We start from the raw sequence: 19,917 nt of genomic DNA, 5'->3' as shown, positions 1-19,917 counted from the left end.
TATTGGGGTTATAAATACCCTCATTTCTTGCTACTGGTATATAGTGCCATTGTCTGACTGGGAATTCAAAGAATATATTGGGGTTACAAATACCCTCATTTCTTGCTACTGCCATATAGTGCCAGTTTCTGACTGGTAATTCAAAGAATATATTGGGGTTACGTGCACCCACAATTTTTGCTACTGGTATATAGTGCCATTGTCTGACTGGGAATTCAAAGAATATATTGGGGTTACAAATACCCTCATTTCTTGCTACTGGTATATAGTGCCATTGTCTGACTGGGAATTCAAAGAATATATTGGGGTTACAAATACCCTCATTTCTTGCTACTGGTATATAGTGCCATTGTCTGACTGGGAATTCAAAGAATATATTGGGGTTACAAATACCCTCATTTCTTGCTACTGCCATATAGTGCCAGTTTCTGACTGGTAATTCAAAGAATATATTGGGGTTATAAATACCCTCATTTCTTGCTACTGGTATATAGTGCCATTGTCTGACTGGGAATTCAAAGAATATATTGGGGTTATAAATACCCTCATTTCTTGCTACTGGTATATAGTGCCATTGTCTTACTGGGAATTCAAAGAATATATTGGGGTTACAAATACCCTCATTTCTTGCTACTGCCATATAGTGCCAGTTTCTGACTGGTAATTCAAAGAATATATTGGGGTTACGTGCACCCACAATTTTTGCTACTGGTATATAGTGCCATTGTCTGACTGGGAATTCAAAGAATATATTGGGGTTACAAATACCCTCATTTCTTGCTACTGGTATATAGTGCCATTGTCTGACTGGGAATTCAAAGAATATATTGGGGTTACAAATACCCTCATTTCTTGCTACTGGTATATAGTGCCATTGTCTGACTGGGAATTCAAAGAATATATTGGGGTTACAAATACCCTCATTTCTTGCTACTGCCATATAGTGCCAGTTTCTGACTGGTAATTCAAAGAATATATTGGGGTTATAAATACCCTCATTTCTTGCTACTGGTATATAGTGCCATTGTCTGACTGGGAATTCAAAGAATATATTGGGGTTACAAATACCCTCATTTCTTGCTACTGCCATATAGTGCCAGTTTCTGACTGGTAATTCAAAGAATATATTGGGGTTACGTGCACCCACAATTTTTGCTACTGGTATATAGTGCCATTGTCTGACTGGGAATTCAAAGAATATATTGGGGTTACAAATACCCTCATTTCTTGCTACTGGTATATAGTGCCATTGTCTGACTGGGAATTCAAAGAATATATTGGGGTTACAAATACCCTCATTTCTTGCTACTGGTATATAGTGCCATTGTCTGACTGGGAATTCAAAGAATATATTGGGGTTACAAATACCCTCATTTCTTGCTACTGCCATATAGTGCCAGTTTCTGACTGGTAATTCAAAGAAGATATTGGGGTTATAAATACCCTCATTTCTTGCTACTGGTATATAGTGCCATTGTCTGACTGGGAATTCAAAGAATATATTGGGGTTATAAATACCCTCATTTCTTGCTACTGGTATATAGTGCCATTGTCTGACTGGGAATTCAAAGAATATATTGGGGTTACAAATACCCTCATTTCTTGCTACTGCCATATAGTGACAGTTTCTGACTGGTAATTCAAAGAATATATTGGGGTTACGTGCACCCACAATTTTTGCTACTGGTATATAGTGCCATTGTCTGACTGGGAATTCAAAGAATATATTGGGGTTACAAATACCCTCATTTCTTGCTACTGCCATATAGTGCCAGTTTCTGACTGGTAATTCAAAGAATATATTGGGGTTATAAATACCCTCATTTCTTGCTACTGGTATATAGTGCCATTGTCTGACTGGGAATTCAAAGAATATATTGGGGTTACAAATACCCTCATTTCTTGCTACTGCCATATAGTGCCAGTTTCTGACTGGTAATTCAAAGAATATATTGGGGTTACGTGCACCCACAATTTTTGCTACTGGTATATAGTGCCATTGTCTGACTGGGAATTCAAAGAATATATTGGGGTTACAAATACCCTCATTTCTTGCTACTGGTATATAGTGCCATTGTCTGACTGGGAATTCAAAGAATATATTGGGGTTACAAATACCCTCATTTCTTGCTACTGGTATATAGTGCCATTGTCTGACTGGGAATTCAAAGAATATATTGGGGTTACAAATACCCTCATTTCTTGCTACTGCCATATAGTGCCAGTTTCTGACTGGTAATTCAAAGAATATATTGGGGTTATAAATACCCTCATTTCTTGCTACTGGTATATAGTGCCATTGTCTGACTGGGAATTCAAAGAATATATTGGGGTTATAAATACCCTCATTTCTTGCTACTGGTATATAGTGCCATTGTCTGACTGGGAATTCAAAGAATATATTGGGGTTACAAATACCCTCATTTCTTGCTACTGCCATATAGTGCCAGTTTCTGACTGGTAATTCAAAGAATATATTGGGGTTATAAATACCCTCATTTCTTGCTACTGGTATATAGTGCCATTGTCTGACTGGGAATTCAAAGAATATATTGGGGTTACAAATACCCTCATTTCTTGCTACTGCCATATAGTGCCAGTTTCTGACTGGTAATTCAAAGAATATATTGGGGTTACGTGCACCCACAATTTTTGCTACTGGTATATAGTGCCATTGTCTGACTGGGAATTCAAAGAATATATTGGGGTTACAAATACCCTCATTTCTTGCTACTGGTATATAGTGCCATTGTCTGACTGGGAATTCAAAGAATATATTGGGGTTACAAATACCCTCATTTCTTGCTACTGGTATATAGTGCCATTGTCTGACTGGGAATTCAAAGAATATATTGGGGTTACAAATACCCTCATTTCTTGCTACTGCCATATAGTGCCAGTTTCTGACTGGTAATTCAAAGAATATATTGGGGTTATAAATACCCTCATTTCTTGCTACTGGTATATAGTGCCATTGTCTGACTGGGAATTCAAAGAATATATTGGGGTTACAAATACCCTCATTTCTTGCTACTGCCATATAGTGCCAGTTTCTGACTGGTAATTCAAAGAATATATTGGGGTTACGTGCACCCACAATTTTTGCTACTGGTATATAGTGCCATTGTCTGACTGGGAATTCAAAGAATATATTGGGGTTACAAATACCCTCATTTCTTGCTACTGGTATATAGTGCCATTGTCTGACTGGGAATTCAAAGAATATATTGGGGTTACAAATACCCTCATTTCTTGCTACTGGTATATAGTGCCATTGTCTGACTGGGAATTCAAAGAATATATTGGGGTTACAAATACCCTCATTTCTTGCTACTGCCATATAGTGCCAGTTTCTGACTGGTAATTCAAAGAATATATTGGGGTTATAAATACCCTCATTTCTTGCTACTGGTATATAGTGCCATTGTCTGACTGGGAATTCAAAGAATATATTGGGGTTATAAATACCCTCATTTCTTGCTACTGGTATATAGTGCCATTGTCTGACTGGGAATTCAAAGAATATATTGGGGTTACAAATACCCTCATTTCTTGCTACTGCCATATAGTGACAGTTTCTGACTGGTAATTCAAAGAATATATTGGGGTTACGTGCACCCACAATTTTTGCTACTGGTATATAGTGCCATTGTCTGACTGGGAATTCAAAGAATATATTGGGGTTACAAATACCCTCATTTCTTGCTACTGGTATATAGTGCCATTGTCTGACTGGGAATTCAAAGAATATATTGGGGTTACAAATACCCTCATTTCTTGCTACTGGTATATAGTGCCATTGTCTGACTGGGAATTCAAAGAATATATTGGGGTTACAAATACCCTCATTTCTTGCTACTGCCATATAGTGCCAGTTTCTGACTGGTAATTCAAAGAATATATTGGGGTTACGTGCACCCACAATTTTTGCTACTGGTATATAGTGCCATTGTCTGACTGGGAATTCAAAGAATATATTGGGGTTATAAATACCCTCATTTCTTGCTACTGCCATATAGTGCCAGTTTCTGACTGGTAATTCAAAGAATATATTGGGGTTATAAATACCCTCATTTCTTGCTACTGGTATATAGTGCCATTGTCTGACTGGGAATTCAAAGAATATATTGGGGTTACGTGCACCCACAATTTTTGCTACTGGTATATAGTGCCAATTTCTAACTGGGAATTCAAAATGCGCAAGGCTCCCGGAAAGGGACGTGGACGAGGCCGTGGGCGAGGTCGGGGGAATGGTTCTGGGGAGCAAGGTAGCAGTGAAGCCACAGGGCGTCCCGTGCCTACTCCTGTGGGGCAGCAAGCATTGCGCCACTCCACAGTGCCAGGGTTGCTTGCCACATTAACTAAACTGCAGGGTACAAACCTTAGTAGGCCCGAGAACCAGGAACAGGTCTTGCAATGGCTGTCAGAGAACGCTTACAGCACATTGTCCAGCAGCCAGTCAGACTCTGCCTCCTCTCCTCCTATTACCCAACAGTCTTGTCCTCCTTCCTCCCAAAATTCCCAAGCTTCACAGAACAATAACCCCAACTGTCCCTGCTCCCCAGAGCTGTTCTCCACTCCTTTCATTGTCCCTCAACCTGCCTCTCCACGTCACGATTCCACGAACCTAACAGAGGAGCATCTGTGTCCAGATGCTCAAACACTAGAGTCTCCTCCATCTCCGTTCGATTTGGTGGTGGATGACCAGCAACCCACCCTCATCGACGATGATGTGACGCAGTTGCCGTCAGGGCATCCAGTTGACCGGCGCATTGTGCGGGAGGAGGAGATGAGACAGGAGTTGGAAGAGGAAGTGGTGGATGATGAGGACACTGACCCGACCTGGACAGGGGGGATGTCAAGCGGGGAAAGTAGTGTGGATGTTGAGGCAGGTGCAGCACCAAAAAGGGTAGCTAGAGGCAGAGGCAGAGGTCAGCAGCTTAGGCGAAGCCAGGCCACACCCGGAATCTCCCAAGATGTTCCAGTTCGTACCCAGCCCCGAAAAACTCCCACCTCGAGGGCACGTTTCTCGAAGGTGTGGAGTTTTTTCAAGGAATGCGCCGAGGACAGATATAGTGTTGTCTGCACAATTTGCCTCTCTAAATTGATTAGGGGCTCTGAGAAGAGCAACCTGTCCACCACTTCAATGCGCCGTCATTTGGAATCCAAGCACTGGAATCAGTGGCAGGCAGCAACGGCAGGACAAAGGCCGCCTGCCGTTCACGCCACTGCCACTGCCTCTGCCACTGCCTCTGCCTCTGCCACTGCCACTGCTGACTGTGCTGGCGATGCACTCCAGAGGACGAGCCAGGACACCACTTCATCTGCCTCCGCCACTTTGTTGACTTCTCCCTCATCCTCCCCTGTTCCTGTCTTATCTCCTTCTCCTGCACCATCAAATGCACCATCAGGCGCTTCTTTACAACAACCCACCATCTCTCAGACATTGGAGCGGCGGCAGAAATACACTGCTAACCACCCACACGCGCAAGCCTTGAACGCCAACATCGCTAAACTGCTGGCCCAGGAGATGTTGGCGTTCCGGCTTGTTGAAACTCCCGCCTTCCTGGACCTGATGGCAACTGCAGCACCTCGCTATGCCGTCCCTAGCCGTCACTACTTCTCCCGGTGTGCCGTCCCCGCCTTGCACCAGCACGTGTCACTCAACATCAGGCGGGCCCTTAGTTCCGCGCTTTGCACAAAGGTCCACTTGACCACCGACGCGTGGACAAGTGCATGCGGACAGGGACGCTACATTTCACTGACGGCACACTGGGTGAATGTAGTTGAGGCTGGGACTGCTTCCCAAACTGGCCCGGTGTACCTCGTCTCCCCGCCTAACATTCCTGGCAGGGACACGAGAAGAACACCCCCCTCCTCCTCCTCCTCTACCGCCTCCTCCTCCGCCACCGCCTCCTCCTCCGCTGTTAGATTGACCCCAGCTACGAGTTGGAAACGTTGCAGCACTGGCGTTGGTAGACGTCAGCAGGCTGTGCTGAAGCTGATCAGCTTGGGGGACAGACAGCACACTGCCTCCGAGGTGAGGGATGCCCTCCTCGATGAGACGGCAATATGGTTTGAGCCGCTGCACCTGGGCCCAGGTATGGTCGTTTGTGATAACGGCCGGAACCTGGTAGCAGCTCTGGAGCTTGCCGGACTCCAACATGTTCCATGCCTGGCCCACGTCTTCAACCTAGTGGTGCAACGTTTCCTAAAGAGCTACCCCAATGTTCCAGAGCTACTGGTGAAAGTGCGGCGCATGTGCGCCCACTTTCGCAAGTCGACAGTAGCCGCTGCTAGCTTAAAATCTCTCCAGCAACGCCTGCATGTGCCACAACACCGGCTTTTGTGCGACGTCCCCACACGCTGGAACTCAACGTTTCAGATGTTGAATAGAGTGGTTGAGCAGCAGAGACCTTTGATGGAATACCAGCTACAAAACCCTAGGGTGCCACAAAGTCAGCTGCCTCAGTTTCACATCCATGAGTGGCCATGGATGAGAGACCTTTGTGACATCCTACGGGTCTTTGAGGAGTCCACAAGGAGGGTGAGCTCTGAGGATGCGATGGTGAGCCTTACAATCCCGCTCTTGTGTGTTCTGAGAGAATCCCTGATTGACATCAGGGATAACTCAGATCACACAGAGGAGTTAGGGATAGCATCCGATCCGTCACAGCTGGAGAGTAGGTCCACACATCTGTCCGCTTCACTGCGTTTAATGGAGGAGGAGGAGGAGGAGGAGGAGGAGGAAGAAGAGTTGTCCGATGATGTGATGGTGATACAGGAGGCTTCCGGGCAACTTCGAATCGTCCCATTGTTGCAGCGCGGATGGGTAGACATGGAGGATGAGGAGGAAATGGAGATTGAACTTTCCGGTGGGGCCAGAGGAGTCATGCCAACTAACACTGTGGCAGACATGGCTGAGTTCATGTTGGGGTGCTTTACAACCGACAAGCGTATTGTCAAAATCATGGAGGACAACCAGTACTGGATCTTTGCTATCCTTGACCCCCGGTATAAAAACAACATCTGGTCTTTTATTCCGGTAGAGGGGAGGGCCAATCGCATCAATGCTTGCCACAGGCAATTGGTGCAGAATATGATGGAGATGTTTCCAGCATGTGACGTTGGCGGCAGGGAGGGCAGTTCCTCCAGTAGGCAACCAAGTTCTCACCGGTCCACACAAACGAGGGGCAAACTGTCTAAGGTCTGGGACACCTTGATGGCACCCCCTCGCCAAAGTGCCGCCACGGAGGGTCCTAGTGTCACCAGGCGTGAGAAGTATAGGCGCATGTTGCGGGAATACCTTTCCGACCACAGCCCTGTCCTCTCCGACCCCTCTGCGCCCTACACGTATTGGGTGTCGAAGTTGGACCTGTGGCTTGAACTTGCCCTATATGCCTTGGAGGTGCTGTCCTGTCCTGCCGCCAGCGTCCTATCTGAGAGGGTGTTCAGTGCAGCCGGTGGCATCATCACTGACAAGCGCACCCGTCTGTCAGCTGAGAGTGCCGACCGGCTCACTTTGATAAAAATGAACCACCACTGGATAGAGCCTTCATTTTTGGGCCCACCTGTGTAAAGCACCCCAACATGAAACTCCATGTCTGTACTCAACCTCTCCAATTCCTCCGCATCCTCATACTCATCCACCATAAGCGTTGCACAATTCTGCTAATACTAGGCTCCCTCCACCCTGATTTCCCCCAACTCTGCTGGTTAGAGGCTCCCTCCACCCTGATTTCTACCAACTCTGCTGGTTAGAGGCTCCCTCCACCCTGCTTTCCCACAACTCTGCTGGTTAGAGGCTCCCTCCACCCTGCTTTCCCACAACTCTGCTGGTTAGAGGCTCCCTCCACCCTGCTTTCCCACAACTCTGCTGGTTAGAGGCTCCCTCCACCCTGATTTCCACCAACTCTGCTGGTTAGAGGCTCCCTCCACCCTGCTTTCCCACAACTCTGCTGGTTAGAGGCTCCCTCCACCCTGATTTCCACCAACTCTGCTGGTTAGAGGCTCCCTCCACCATGAATTGGTCCAAACTGGGCTGTTTAGCGGCTCCCTCCACCATGAATTGGTCCAAACTGGGGTTTTTAGAGGCTCCCTCCACCATGAATTGGTCCAAACTGGGCTGTTTAGAGGCTCCCTCCACCATGAATTGGTCCAAACTGGGGTTTTTAGAGGCTCCCTCCACCATGAATTGGTCCAAACTGGGCTGGTTAGAGGCTCCCTCCACCATGAATTTGCCCAAACTAGGCTGTTTAGAGGCTCCCTCCACCATGAATTTGCCCAAACTGGCCTGTTTAGAGGCTCCCTCCACCATGAATTGGTCCAAACTGGGGTTTTTAGAGGCTCTCTCCACCATGAATTGGTCCAAACTGGGCTGTTTAGAGGCTCCCTCCATCATGAATTGGTCCAAACTGGGGTTTTTAGAGGCTCCCTCCACCATGAATTGGTCCAAACTGGGCTGGTTAGAGGCTCCCTCCACCATGAATTTGCCCAAACTGGGCTGTTTAGAGGCTCCCTCCACCATGAATTGGTCCAAACTGGGGTTTTTAGAGGCTCCCTCCACCATGAATTGGTCCAAACCGGGGTTTTTAGAGGCTCCCTCCACCATGAATTGGTCCAAACTGGGGTTTTTAGAGGCTCCCTCCACCATGAATTTGCCCAAACTGGGCTGTTTAGAGGCTCCCTCCACCATGAATTTGCCCAAACTAAGCTGTTTAGAGGCTCCCTCCACCATGAATTGGTCCAAACTGGGGTTTTTAGAGGCTCCCTCCACCATGAATTGGTCCAAACTGGGGTTTTTAGATGCTCCCTCCACCATGAATTGGTCCAAACTGGGGTTTTTTAGAGGCTCCCTCCACCATGAATTTGCCCAAACTGGGCTGTTTAGAGGCTCCCTCCACCATGAATTGGTCCAAACTGGGGTTTTTAGAGGCTCCCTCCACCATGAATTTGCCCAAACTGGGCTGTTTAGAGGCTCCCTCCACCATGAATTGGTCCAAACTGGGGTTTTTAGAGGCTCCCTCCACCATGAATTTGCCCAAACTCTGCTGGTTAGAGGCTCAATCCACCCTGATTTTCAAAACAAATGTTGGTGCCAACCTCAACTTACTACAAGGGCCAAATTCACTGCTGGTGACAAGCTCTCCTCACTGCAAGTGCCAAATACACATGTTTCAAGGTGTTTTCCTACTGTCAGAGATGTGGTATTGAGTGTGTAAAGTGTGTAGTTGTTAGGCTGTGATGTTGGGGTAATAGAGGGTCTTTGGTGTGTTAGATGCCCCCAGACATGCTTCCCCTGCTGTCCCAGTGTCATTCCAGAGGTGTTGGCATCATTTCCTGTGGTGTCATAGTGGATTTGGTGACCCTCCAGACACGGATTTGGGTTCCCCCCTTAACGAGTATCTGTTCCCCATAGACTATAATGGGGTTCGAAACCCGTTCGAACACACGAACATTGAGCGGCTGTTTGAATCGAATTTCGAACCTCGAACATTTTAGTGTTCGCTCATCTCTAATGATAATCTGTATGGTTTTGGCACCATCACTACGATCGCTATGTATTAGCCCTTGTTTTGCGCTCTTATTTTTATCAGAATATTATCAGTAAAAGTGAAGGTTTAAAATGTATTTGATTAGAGTATTCCTCTATTCAATTCAGACATAAACAGAGTACAGCACCGAGCCACATATGGTGAAATACCGTTTGGTGAATATAATAAGTAAGGTATGAGAGCTTCTCACCTTATGTGGTTGTAAACACAACCATTAAATCTGCCTGTGAACCACTTAGATGGGGGGGGTTCCTCCCCAGGTGTTAGAGCTGCAGGATCCATGCCACCCTTGGTGTCAGTAATGTCAAATAGGACCAAAAACGTTAAGGATCACCGCGCTCACCCACATATCAAAAGTAGGTCTTCTTTATTTATGTCCAAAGAAACACAAAGTGTTTCAGGCTCTAGGCCCTTTCTCAAGTGTATAAACTACATAATAAAAACAAAATAAAATACAGATATCGAGTGCATCACAGTAATATCATACACTGTACAGATGACAGGTAAGTACACATATCATAAGGCTAATTGATACGGAATAATGAAGATATCAAATGCATTACGGCAATATAGTCCACTGTAAAGATGACAGGTAAGTACAAAATATCACGTAGGACTGTTCGCCATGAATTAGCCCTTGTTTTCAGTTCTTATTTTTATCAGAATATTATCATTAAAAGTGAAGTTTTAAAATGTATTTTATTAGAGTATTCCTCTATTCAATTCAGTGAATTCTTCTGCAAGATAAGGTTTATGTAGCAGATTATTTTTCCTGTATTGTCCATTGTCCTTATTGGACAGCTACAGTCTCCCAAAAACAAGAGCTGCATTGGGTGTTTTTCTGGTCATTGGGACAACTATGAATTTTATTCTCAATTTTCTTGTTTTTGCTTAAAGAAATTGCAAAAAGTCATATACTATACAAAAATCATCACAGAAAAAGCCACACCTACCCAATACCAGATGGTGCATGGCCGTGCGGGATGCTAGCAGGCCCCGATTGCAAGATATGATAGAAAAAAGACAGGTACAAAATGCCAATGAAACATCCACTCACCCACCTACAATCCATAAGGGTGTGAATGCCAACACCTCAAATGTACACAAATTAAACTTATACTTGGGCACTGTCACATGATATTGTAAGGTGCACAGCACCAGAGCACAGCCTATTGGTCACACTTCATGCTATTTTTACTCACCTCTACTGAGCGTACATCGATCCAAGGCCATTTCTGCCCCACGTGACCACTGAAGTCTAATCACAGGCCTTAATGGTGACGTCCGGATTGTGAGGCGTCAAGCGCAGACCTGAAGAAATAGCTGTCAGGTCTGGGAGCAACAAGAGGATTCCCAGGAGAAGTAAGGCAAGGTAAATATAACTGTTTGTTATTTTCCCTCACCTCCCCTGGGTCTCCAATTATTATACTCTGAGGATCTGAAGAGATAGCACTGTATTGAACGGGCAAACCTCTTGGATATTCATCAAAACAAGGGTCTGAAGCAGCTTGATGCTCTGGGGAGTATATTATACTGTGTGGGGCCACTGTGGAGAATTATTCTGGAGGGCCCTATGGAGAGCATATTACATTGTGTGGGGCTACTGTGGATCCTTATACTGGGGGGATGTTCTGATGAGCATATCATACTGTATGGTGTGGGGTCTCTGTGGAGCATTATACTAGTGAGGCTCCTGAGGAGCATATTGTACTGTGTGGGGCCACTGTTGAGTATATTATACTGTCTGGTGGCACTGTGGGGAGCATATGATACTGGAGTGCCTCTTGGTATTATGTTATATTGTTTGGAGCTTTATACTTGGGTAGCCTCTGGGGAGCATCGTATAATGTGTAGGGCCACTGTGGGAAACATATTATATTGGGGGAAGCCTCTGGGTATCATATTATATTGTATGGGGATACTGTGGAGCATTATACTGGGGGGCAGTGTGGGGAGAATATTATACTGTGTGGGGCCACTGTGGACCATTATATTGGGAGGGACTGTGAGGAGCATATTATACTGTGTGGGGGCAGGCTCTGGAGAGCATATTATACTGTGTGGGGCCATTTTGGAGCATTATATCAGGGGGAACAGTGGGGATTCTTTCATACTGTGTTGGTCATATTATATTGTGTGCTGCTACTGTGGAGCGTTATACTGGGGGAGCCACTGTGTAGCATTATACTAAGGGTGGAAGTAAAAGAGCCTATGATACAGTGTGGGAGCACTGTAGAGCATATTATATTGTTGTGTGGGGCTTTTGGGGAGCATATTATACTCTGTGGGGCCACTGTGGAACATTATACTGGGGGGGGACTGTGGGGAACATATACTGTGTGAGGGTCACAGTGGTATAATATACTGTGGTGAGGGCAGTCTCTGGAGAGCATATTATACTGTCTGGGCCACTGTAGAGCATTATATTGGAGGGTTGCTGTGGGGAGCCTTTTATGCTGTGTAGGGCATATTATATTGTGTGGTGCTGCGGCAGATCCTATTATACTGTGTGGGACCACTAAGGGGAACTATACTGTGTTGGGGCTCTGGGGAGCATATTATACTGCATGGAGCATTATATACCATGTGGGACCACTGTTAGGGGACTAAGGGGAGCATTTTATACTGTGGAGTATTACACTATGGGGGGGGGGGATGGGGCAAAATTTCCAGTGTGCCTTGTCTGCATCACAGCTCCATCACTATAATCTTGCACATATGTGTAGTGCTCCATGGCTGTGGTATCCCATACAGTTCTGTGCATGAATTAGCCATGGAACTACGGTACTCTGCACAGTACTATAGGGGATTACTTACTCAGTAATGCCGGATAGTCAGCACACATGTAAGATTTTAGTGAAGGAGCTGTGGTGTAGGCTATTAGCAAGAAGCTGTTGGGGGGCCCTAGGACCTTCAGTTTGACACTGGTGCTGGGGCCCCTAGAAACAATTCCACTTGTGGGTCTAGACTTCCCAGTCTGCCACTAGATATATGGCTGTGCAGGATGCTAGCAAGGCCCAATTGCAAGATATTTTCCTACTACATACTTGTATTGGGGGCCTACTACCATCCTGCATAGCCATGTATCGTCTGGTATTGGGTAAGTTTGGATTCCTTTTGTGATATAGTAAAAATATTGATTAATACCTCATGGTTACTTAAATCTGTTTTGCAGGATTCCGCTAGGTCATTTCGTTTTGCAGTGGGCTGTCACTGTTGGGTGCATATATTAAGGTACTGGGCAGCCACCTGATTTACAGTAACAGTGTGGGGCATGACCAATCGGCTGAGCTCTGTACACCTCACAATATCATGTGACAAAGCCCATGTATAAGTTTCATTTGTGTGCATTGAAGGTGCTGGCATTCACCCCCTCATGGATTATAGGTGGGTATGTGGATGTTTCATTAGCATTTTGCACTTTGTTTTTTCTATCATATCTTGCATTCGGATCCTGCTAGTATCTTGCACAGCAATGTATCATTGTGGCCTTTTTCTGTGATCTTCTTTGTAAAAAAAAAAAAAAAAAAAGAAAGAAGTCCAATGAGCGGACATAGCGAGACAGAGTCAGATATATTTGATGCAGGCTTGCTTGTCCTACTGCTCAACTATTGGTGAAGAAACTGTGGTTCTTATCAGACGGAGGTCCAAGGCTAACATTGATTTTACCATTCTTATTCTTAATTGTACGTCTCTGAAATGGTAAACTAATCTATAGAATTTGATTCATTGCGCAGTTGGTTTGTCTTTTTAAAAGAAACGCTCCCTTTCAAGTCTCTATTTAACCAAACTTTTCAGTATTATTTCCAAAGCAGTGGCAATGACAATCTGGTTACCTGAATAAAAGACAAGCAGGTTGAGCGTCATGGGAGATGTAGTATACAACCTGTCACACTGTATCACATCACCATCTCAGCTTCAGAGCATATTCGCACTGACGTGAGGTTACACGCAATTAACACTGCTCTGAATATGCAACATACGTGGAAGTGTAACAGTCTGTTCTGCTCATTCCGAAACAATCTGTACTCATGGATTATTTTGTCATTCTTACAGTAATCTGGAACAATAAACACGCCGTACATGAAAGTTGTATGCTTTGTAGTGTTGACCCTTTGTGTTGTAACAGAACTGTTCCTCTGCAGCCTAAGGGTTGCAGTTATCGTCTACTGAGCTGTATAAGAATCAAGAGAAGTCCTTTGTTCTGAAGTCCCTGATTTTGACCGTCACTGAGCCTTATTATGATGCTGGCAGTCTGGAAGGTATGGAGCTGCTAAGTGCACCTGACCCATCCCTCATTCCTTTGCTTCCTGTATTTTGCTTGGTTGCTAACAAGTGACATCACCAAATACACACCCCCTCTTGCCTGTCAGTTCTTCTCTCCCTCACGCTTAGGTTTAGCAGTCACTGGGAGGATAAGGATCGTTTGTGGCTGCAGGAAGCTACAGGCACTATGTAAAAGGTGTCTGAAAGTCCATTGGAGAGAACAACATATCCTGCAGCAGCGTCTCTGACCTTCTTTCCAAGGAAAATATTTGCTTCTTTATGTAGTTGAACTTCAATAAACCACTCTCTGTCTGCAATCCATTCTCTGGTTTGGGTTTTGGAACAGAATCGCATGCATGACACTCCGAAAAGGAGAGAAAATGACCATAAGCATCCAGGAGCATATGGCCATTGATGTGTGTCCAGGTCCCATCAAGCCAATCAAACAAATCTCTGACTATTTTCCCCGCTTTCCTCGTGGTATCCCCACCGCCGTAACCCGTAGTAACTCCCTAAAATCTAACGTGAGCCAACCATCTGTTAGTCCGTCAGAAAGTTCTAAGGAGGAAGAGGAAGACGTGGACAAATTATTCGGGGCATATGGAGCAGCTTCTACAACCACAACCACTACCACGCTACCTTCTAAGCATGAAGAGGAGCTGGACCTGGATGGATATGATTCAGATGACTGCAGTAAGTCGCATGAATGCTACTTTGTTATGTTCATTAACAGGTGTGACCATGGTCATGTCACGTGAGGGATCTTACCCTGATGGGTTACAGTATACAGGAATAACTGGCTATGCTTTCTTGAAAACAGGGTAACATTGTAACTTCTAAAGCTAGTTCAGGTACTACAAGCAGCTATGGTAGTAGTAGTACTTTATTTCTTCTTGTGCTCTAGACAGTAGGGAATTTTATATGTGTGATTCAGCAAAAGAACAGTTAATAATAATATGGCTGTAAAAAAAAAAGTTGCATTTAGTCAATTTCACATATATGAAATATTTGGATCCACTAGCCTGCACTGTATGTATTAGCGACTTTGCTATAAGGCAAGTGATGTTGACTTTGATGGTTCAGATGCTTCATGGAAAAGTGGTTAAGGGAAAAAGTTGACTTGCATGTTTTATGTCTTTACCAATCTGAGATGAGTTGCTTGTGTGAGAAGCCACCAGTTGCTGTCTAGTACTGTGCAGCAGTCGCAATGCTGACAAGGATGCTTTAGATTTTGCCTGGCTGAATAGAGATTTTCATTCAATGTCATATTACTGCTGCTTTAACCCTGCTGATCTGCTAAAGGTGCCTGCCTGGATCTTGTAAAACAGCTCTGCCTTGATATATAGCAGAATCTGCTGTCAATTCCTAATGGAGTAGAGCAAGATCAGTATGTCAACAACTGTTGAATACAATTCCAGTAGATTCAATGATATTACTATTCTGACTATATTATTAAGAGTTATTATGGATAGATCATGGACAGAAAGATCATTTCTGAGGATGCTTGTGGCATAGGATAGTGATTACTGTACAGTATTTTCATTACAACTGCTATGGATCTGTGTGTTCGATTGCCAGGATAGCTGTCAATGGTAGAATACAAATAGTGTATAGTCTAATATCTACAACAAATGCTAAGACAACTTTTTATATGGGAACATACAAATAATACATAGATTCTCTTTTGTGACAATGACTTCGGTGTGGTTTACAATGAGGCCAATTCCATGTGGGTACAGGTACATCTTCATCATATATGTGCCCTGATGAGGATCTTAAAGATCTCATTTTCTATCTGTCTTCAAGAGGACTCTTTGCATTTAGTATGAATTCCTGGAGAACTGCCCCTGTAGGCCTCCCATATGGTGGTTAGCCTGGAATATGTGAGTGATTCAATCATATGACTGGGGATATCTAGACCTACAATGTGCTGCATCTGTCAAGGCTCTGTCCTATGGAAATCATACATGCCTATGCTAAATACACCTTTATAGATGCTATACATCCTAGTAGATGCTATACAGCAATAAGAATAGTGTTATTTTTATTGAAGCAAGGGCATAACTTCTGAAATATTCACCTCAATATTGTTTCGTAGACCAATATAATTTATTTTTGGAATGTGCATATGTTACATTAGTTCAATTGCTTGGATGTAACTATGTAATCCTAAAAGTGGATTACTTGCCTTTGTAACTGGATGCATCCTGTGTCAATAAATAGCCTCCACTAGCACGCTTTAGGAAACGTCTGGCTACATCTCTTCTAGATTATATCACCCATGATTACAAGAGATGGTTAGTGTAGACGACATGATTTGTATTTGCAACTCATGGATCTGTTATTACCTGCAGGCTCCTAACAGCTGAGCCACAGCCACAGCCTGGAGATGAAAGGACATATATTTTCTATTTTCAATTTCATTTACCATTATCTTTTGTGAAGAAGAAAATCTCTGCACTTTTTCTTGAGTATCAAAAGAAATGACTTTTTGTATTCTTTCCCATGTCAGGTAAACAGTCAGTCCTCAGCACAGTCTAATGATTTCCACTTCTCGGCTAGGTTAATCCTGGTTTAGCATAATAAATTCTAGAAATCATGTTGTCATCACTGCCCACATTGTCTACTAAGTACACCCCTCGTACATTTAATGTTCTTGTAAAACAACATTTACCTGGTTCTGCCTGTTTCCGACTATATGAATTCAATACACGACTAAAACTATTGATCGATGCAAATCGACAGTTGCAGATAAAACAGGAAGTCATATCGATCTAATATAACTAATTGATAGAATGACAATCGTTTGGTTTAGGATTAAATATTCACCTTTTCTGAACTCTTGTGCAAGTAGGAATATATTAGGAAATTTACTTTACTCATCTGTATCACTAAGTTCAGCTATTTTCTGGGACATCTCCTAAAAGCTTATAAAATTTCTTGTTTTATTGAAAGAAAATAGTTTCTCAAGACGTTATTTCGAGACTTTACAAATTTTCATTGGAATTACAAGTAAACGCTCTTGAGATGACCACACAAAATTACATTGAAAACTGGTCTACTGCTGGGGGGTCTTCTCAAGGACCATTGCCGATCTGCATTAGAGAAATTGGTCACTGGAATTGGTCTACATAAGAGGTTATCTTCTCATAGAGGCGGTCTTTTGGAGATTTTTATGTTTTATTAATCCTTTTCTGATGAAAGTGTGGGTTGGACCCCCTACCTATTATTATCTGCTTCCAGGTGGCTTCTTTTATTGGATATTTGTCATACTGAATGCTGGTATTGTAAAGAAGACATCATATTAGACAAAAAATAGGCTTACGTTTTTTTAAATAATAAGAAAACAAAGTTAACCAAAAACCTCTGTCCATAAGAGCTCATGTACTCATCAGGACTGAGCGCTATGTAAAGGTCTATATTAGGTACCCATAAGCATTTCATCTTGGATCATTTAGCACTTTAATGAGGCACCATATTCTTCCCTGAAATTAATACTTTAAGGCTGAAGCCCCAAGTTGAGAAAATGCAGTGTTTTACAATACCTGTAAAGTGGATGGGATTCTGGTTAATTCCATCCATAATGTAGAAAAGAATCTGCCATTTTCTGTATAGGTATCATAAAGACAGAGAGCCCGTAGAGGAAAACTCTGTGAAATTGCAATGAAAACCGCAGTGGGAAAAATAGATACTTCCCTACGTGGGACCTTAGCCTTGGGGGAGAAAAACTTCCATTACAGGGACATTTTTGAACTATAGGCTTCTATGAGCAATCTATTACACATATATAATACAGTCAATTGCACTTACATTTAAAGGGAGTTTACCATGTACATTACCATATTTACATTTGCAGACTCTTAAAAGCTAATCACTAGAGATGAGCGAATATGCTCGATCGGATACCTCGGCCGCATAGCTCCCGACGGCAGCGAAGGTGGGAGGGGCAGTAAAAATTGGATTCCCCGGAAGTGTTTTTGCACCGGAGCTATGTGGCCGAGGTATTCGATCGAGCATATTTGCTCATCTCTACTAATCACTATCCTACTAATATTATAAATGTGAAAGTTTGTGAGTTTGGATGTTTGTTCCTCAATCAAAAACGCCTGGACGGATTTGCGTGCAATTTTCCACAAACATAGTTTTCCCTTGGGATTGAAACATAGGCTACTTTTGGTGCCACTAAACAACATGGCTTCCTAGCAGGAGACTCACAAAAGCAGGACTCCTAGCCCCAGCTATAGACTCACACACACTGCCTGGCATTTCCTGCCTCAACCTGCCTGCACACTCCTTACTGTCACCTCAGGAGTAGCCCTCACTCTACTCACTCACATTTACATATAGCTTTGCACTATACATACACAATACAACACATCACATTGTAATTACATGTATCTCCTATCACTGCTATATAAAGTACCTGATACATATATACTCCTGTACACAGGCTGTATATACTATATAATTACATGTATTACCTATCACTGCTATATACAGTGCCTGATACATATATACTCCTGTACACATACTATATAATTACATGTATCTCCTATCACTGCTATATACAGTACCTGATACATATATACCCCTGTACACAGGCTGTATATACTATATATTACATGTCTCTCCTATCACTGCTATATACAGTGCCTGATACATATATACTCCTGTACACAGGCTGTATATACTATATAATTACATGTATCTCCTATCACTGCTATATAAAGTACCTGATACATATATACTCCTGTACACAGGCTGTATATACTATATAATTACATGTATTACCTATCACTGCTATATACAGTGCCTGATACATATATACTCCTGTACACATACTATATAATTACATGTATCTCCTATCACTGCTATATACAGTACCTGATACATATATACCCCTGTACACAGACTGTATATACTATATAATTACATGTATCTCCTATCACTGCTATATACAGTGCCTGATACATATATACTCCTGTACACAGGCTGTATATACTATATAATTACATGTATTACCTATCACTGCTATATACAGTGCCTGACAGGGCCTTCTTCAACTCTGTGGTTGCCTCAGCCATCTTTTTCGATGTGGTCTGCTGGGGAAGCAGTATATCAACCAGGGACAGAAATAGACTTGACAGGCTGATCAGGAGGGCCAGCTCTGTCCTGGGGAGCCCCTTGGACCCAGTACAGGTGGTGGGTGACAGAAGGATACTGTCTGTGGTGACCTCCATGCGGGAGAACAAATCCCACCCCATGTATGGGACCCTGATGGGACTTGGCAGCACTGTAAGCGACCGTCTGCTTCACCCCAAGTGTGAGAAGGAGCGCTATCGCAGGTCCTTCCTTCCAACCGCGACCAGGCTGTATAATCTACATCAGACCAAACGAAGATCACTCCGCACAGAGAACTAATGATTATGAGGATGACCATGAAGTCTTCCTCTTTCTCTTCTGTTTTTCCTTAGCTGCCATGGACTCCTAGTATATCTTCTCTTCTCAGCTTATCTGTGTCTACGTCTGTAATATATTACTCTGTATTATCCTGTATCTGTATTACTATGCTGCTGTAACACGCTGAAATTTCCCCAATGTGGGACTATTAAAGGATTATCTTATCTTATCTTATCTTATACATATATACTCCTGTACACAGGCTGTATATACTATATAATTACATGTATCTCCTATCACTGCTATATACAGTACCTGATACATATATACTCCTGTACACAGGCTGTATATACTATATATTACATGTATCTCCTATCACTGCTATATACAGTACCTGATACATATATACTCCTGTACACAGGCTGTATAACACATCACATTGTCTGTATCACAACATATACAATATAACACATCAAATCACATTTGCTAGCCCACCAAACTTTTTAAAGCACTTTTACAGTTTCACACGTCTGTGTCCGCCCAATACTCAACTCACCACAGACGAAGTCGCGGGTAAAAGCTAGTTGCAAATATAAATGATTTTTGAAAAATTATTGAATTTTAAAGTTTTTCTCTAGGTATCTTAGTGGTGACTGTGTTTTATATTGGATCTGATGATGAATGCAAAAACTTTCTA

At 43.3% G+C, this 19,917-nt stretch overlaps 1 protein-coding gene across 2 annotated transcripts in view; it reads left to right on the top strand.

The window, feature by feature from the left end:
- Positions 1-13,949: 13,949 nt before the first annotated feature.
- The window catches only part of DOC2B (double C2 domain beta), a 528,819-nt gene continuing 522,851 nt past the window's right edge, over positions 13,950-19,917 (top strand). For both annotated transcript variants that reach the window (XM_075264915.1, XM_075264914.1), the window contains exon 1: positions 13,950-14,513. In XM_075264915.1, coding sequence (XP_075121016.1) covers positions 14,177-14,513 — 337 coding nt within the window. In that variant the 5' untranslated portion in view covers positions 13,950-14,176. The remainder of the gene's footprint in view (positions 14,514-19,917) is intronic.

Source organism: Leptodactylus fuscus, chromosome 2, assembly GCF_031893055.1.
Source record: "Leptodactylus fuscus isolate aLepFus1 chromosome 2, aLepFus1.hap2, whole genome shotgun sequence".
Taxonomy (NCBI): Eukaryota; Metazoa; Chordata; class Amphibia; order Anura; family Leptodactylidae; genus Leptodactylus; species Leptodactylus fuscus.
Note: the sequence above shows the minus strand (reverse complement) of the source record. Positions and strands in the feature narration are given on the sequence as shown.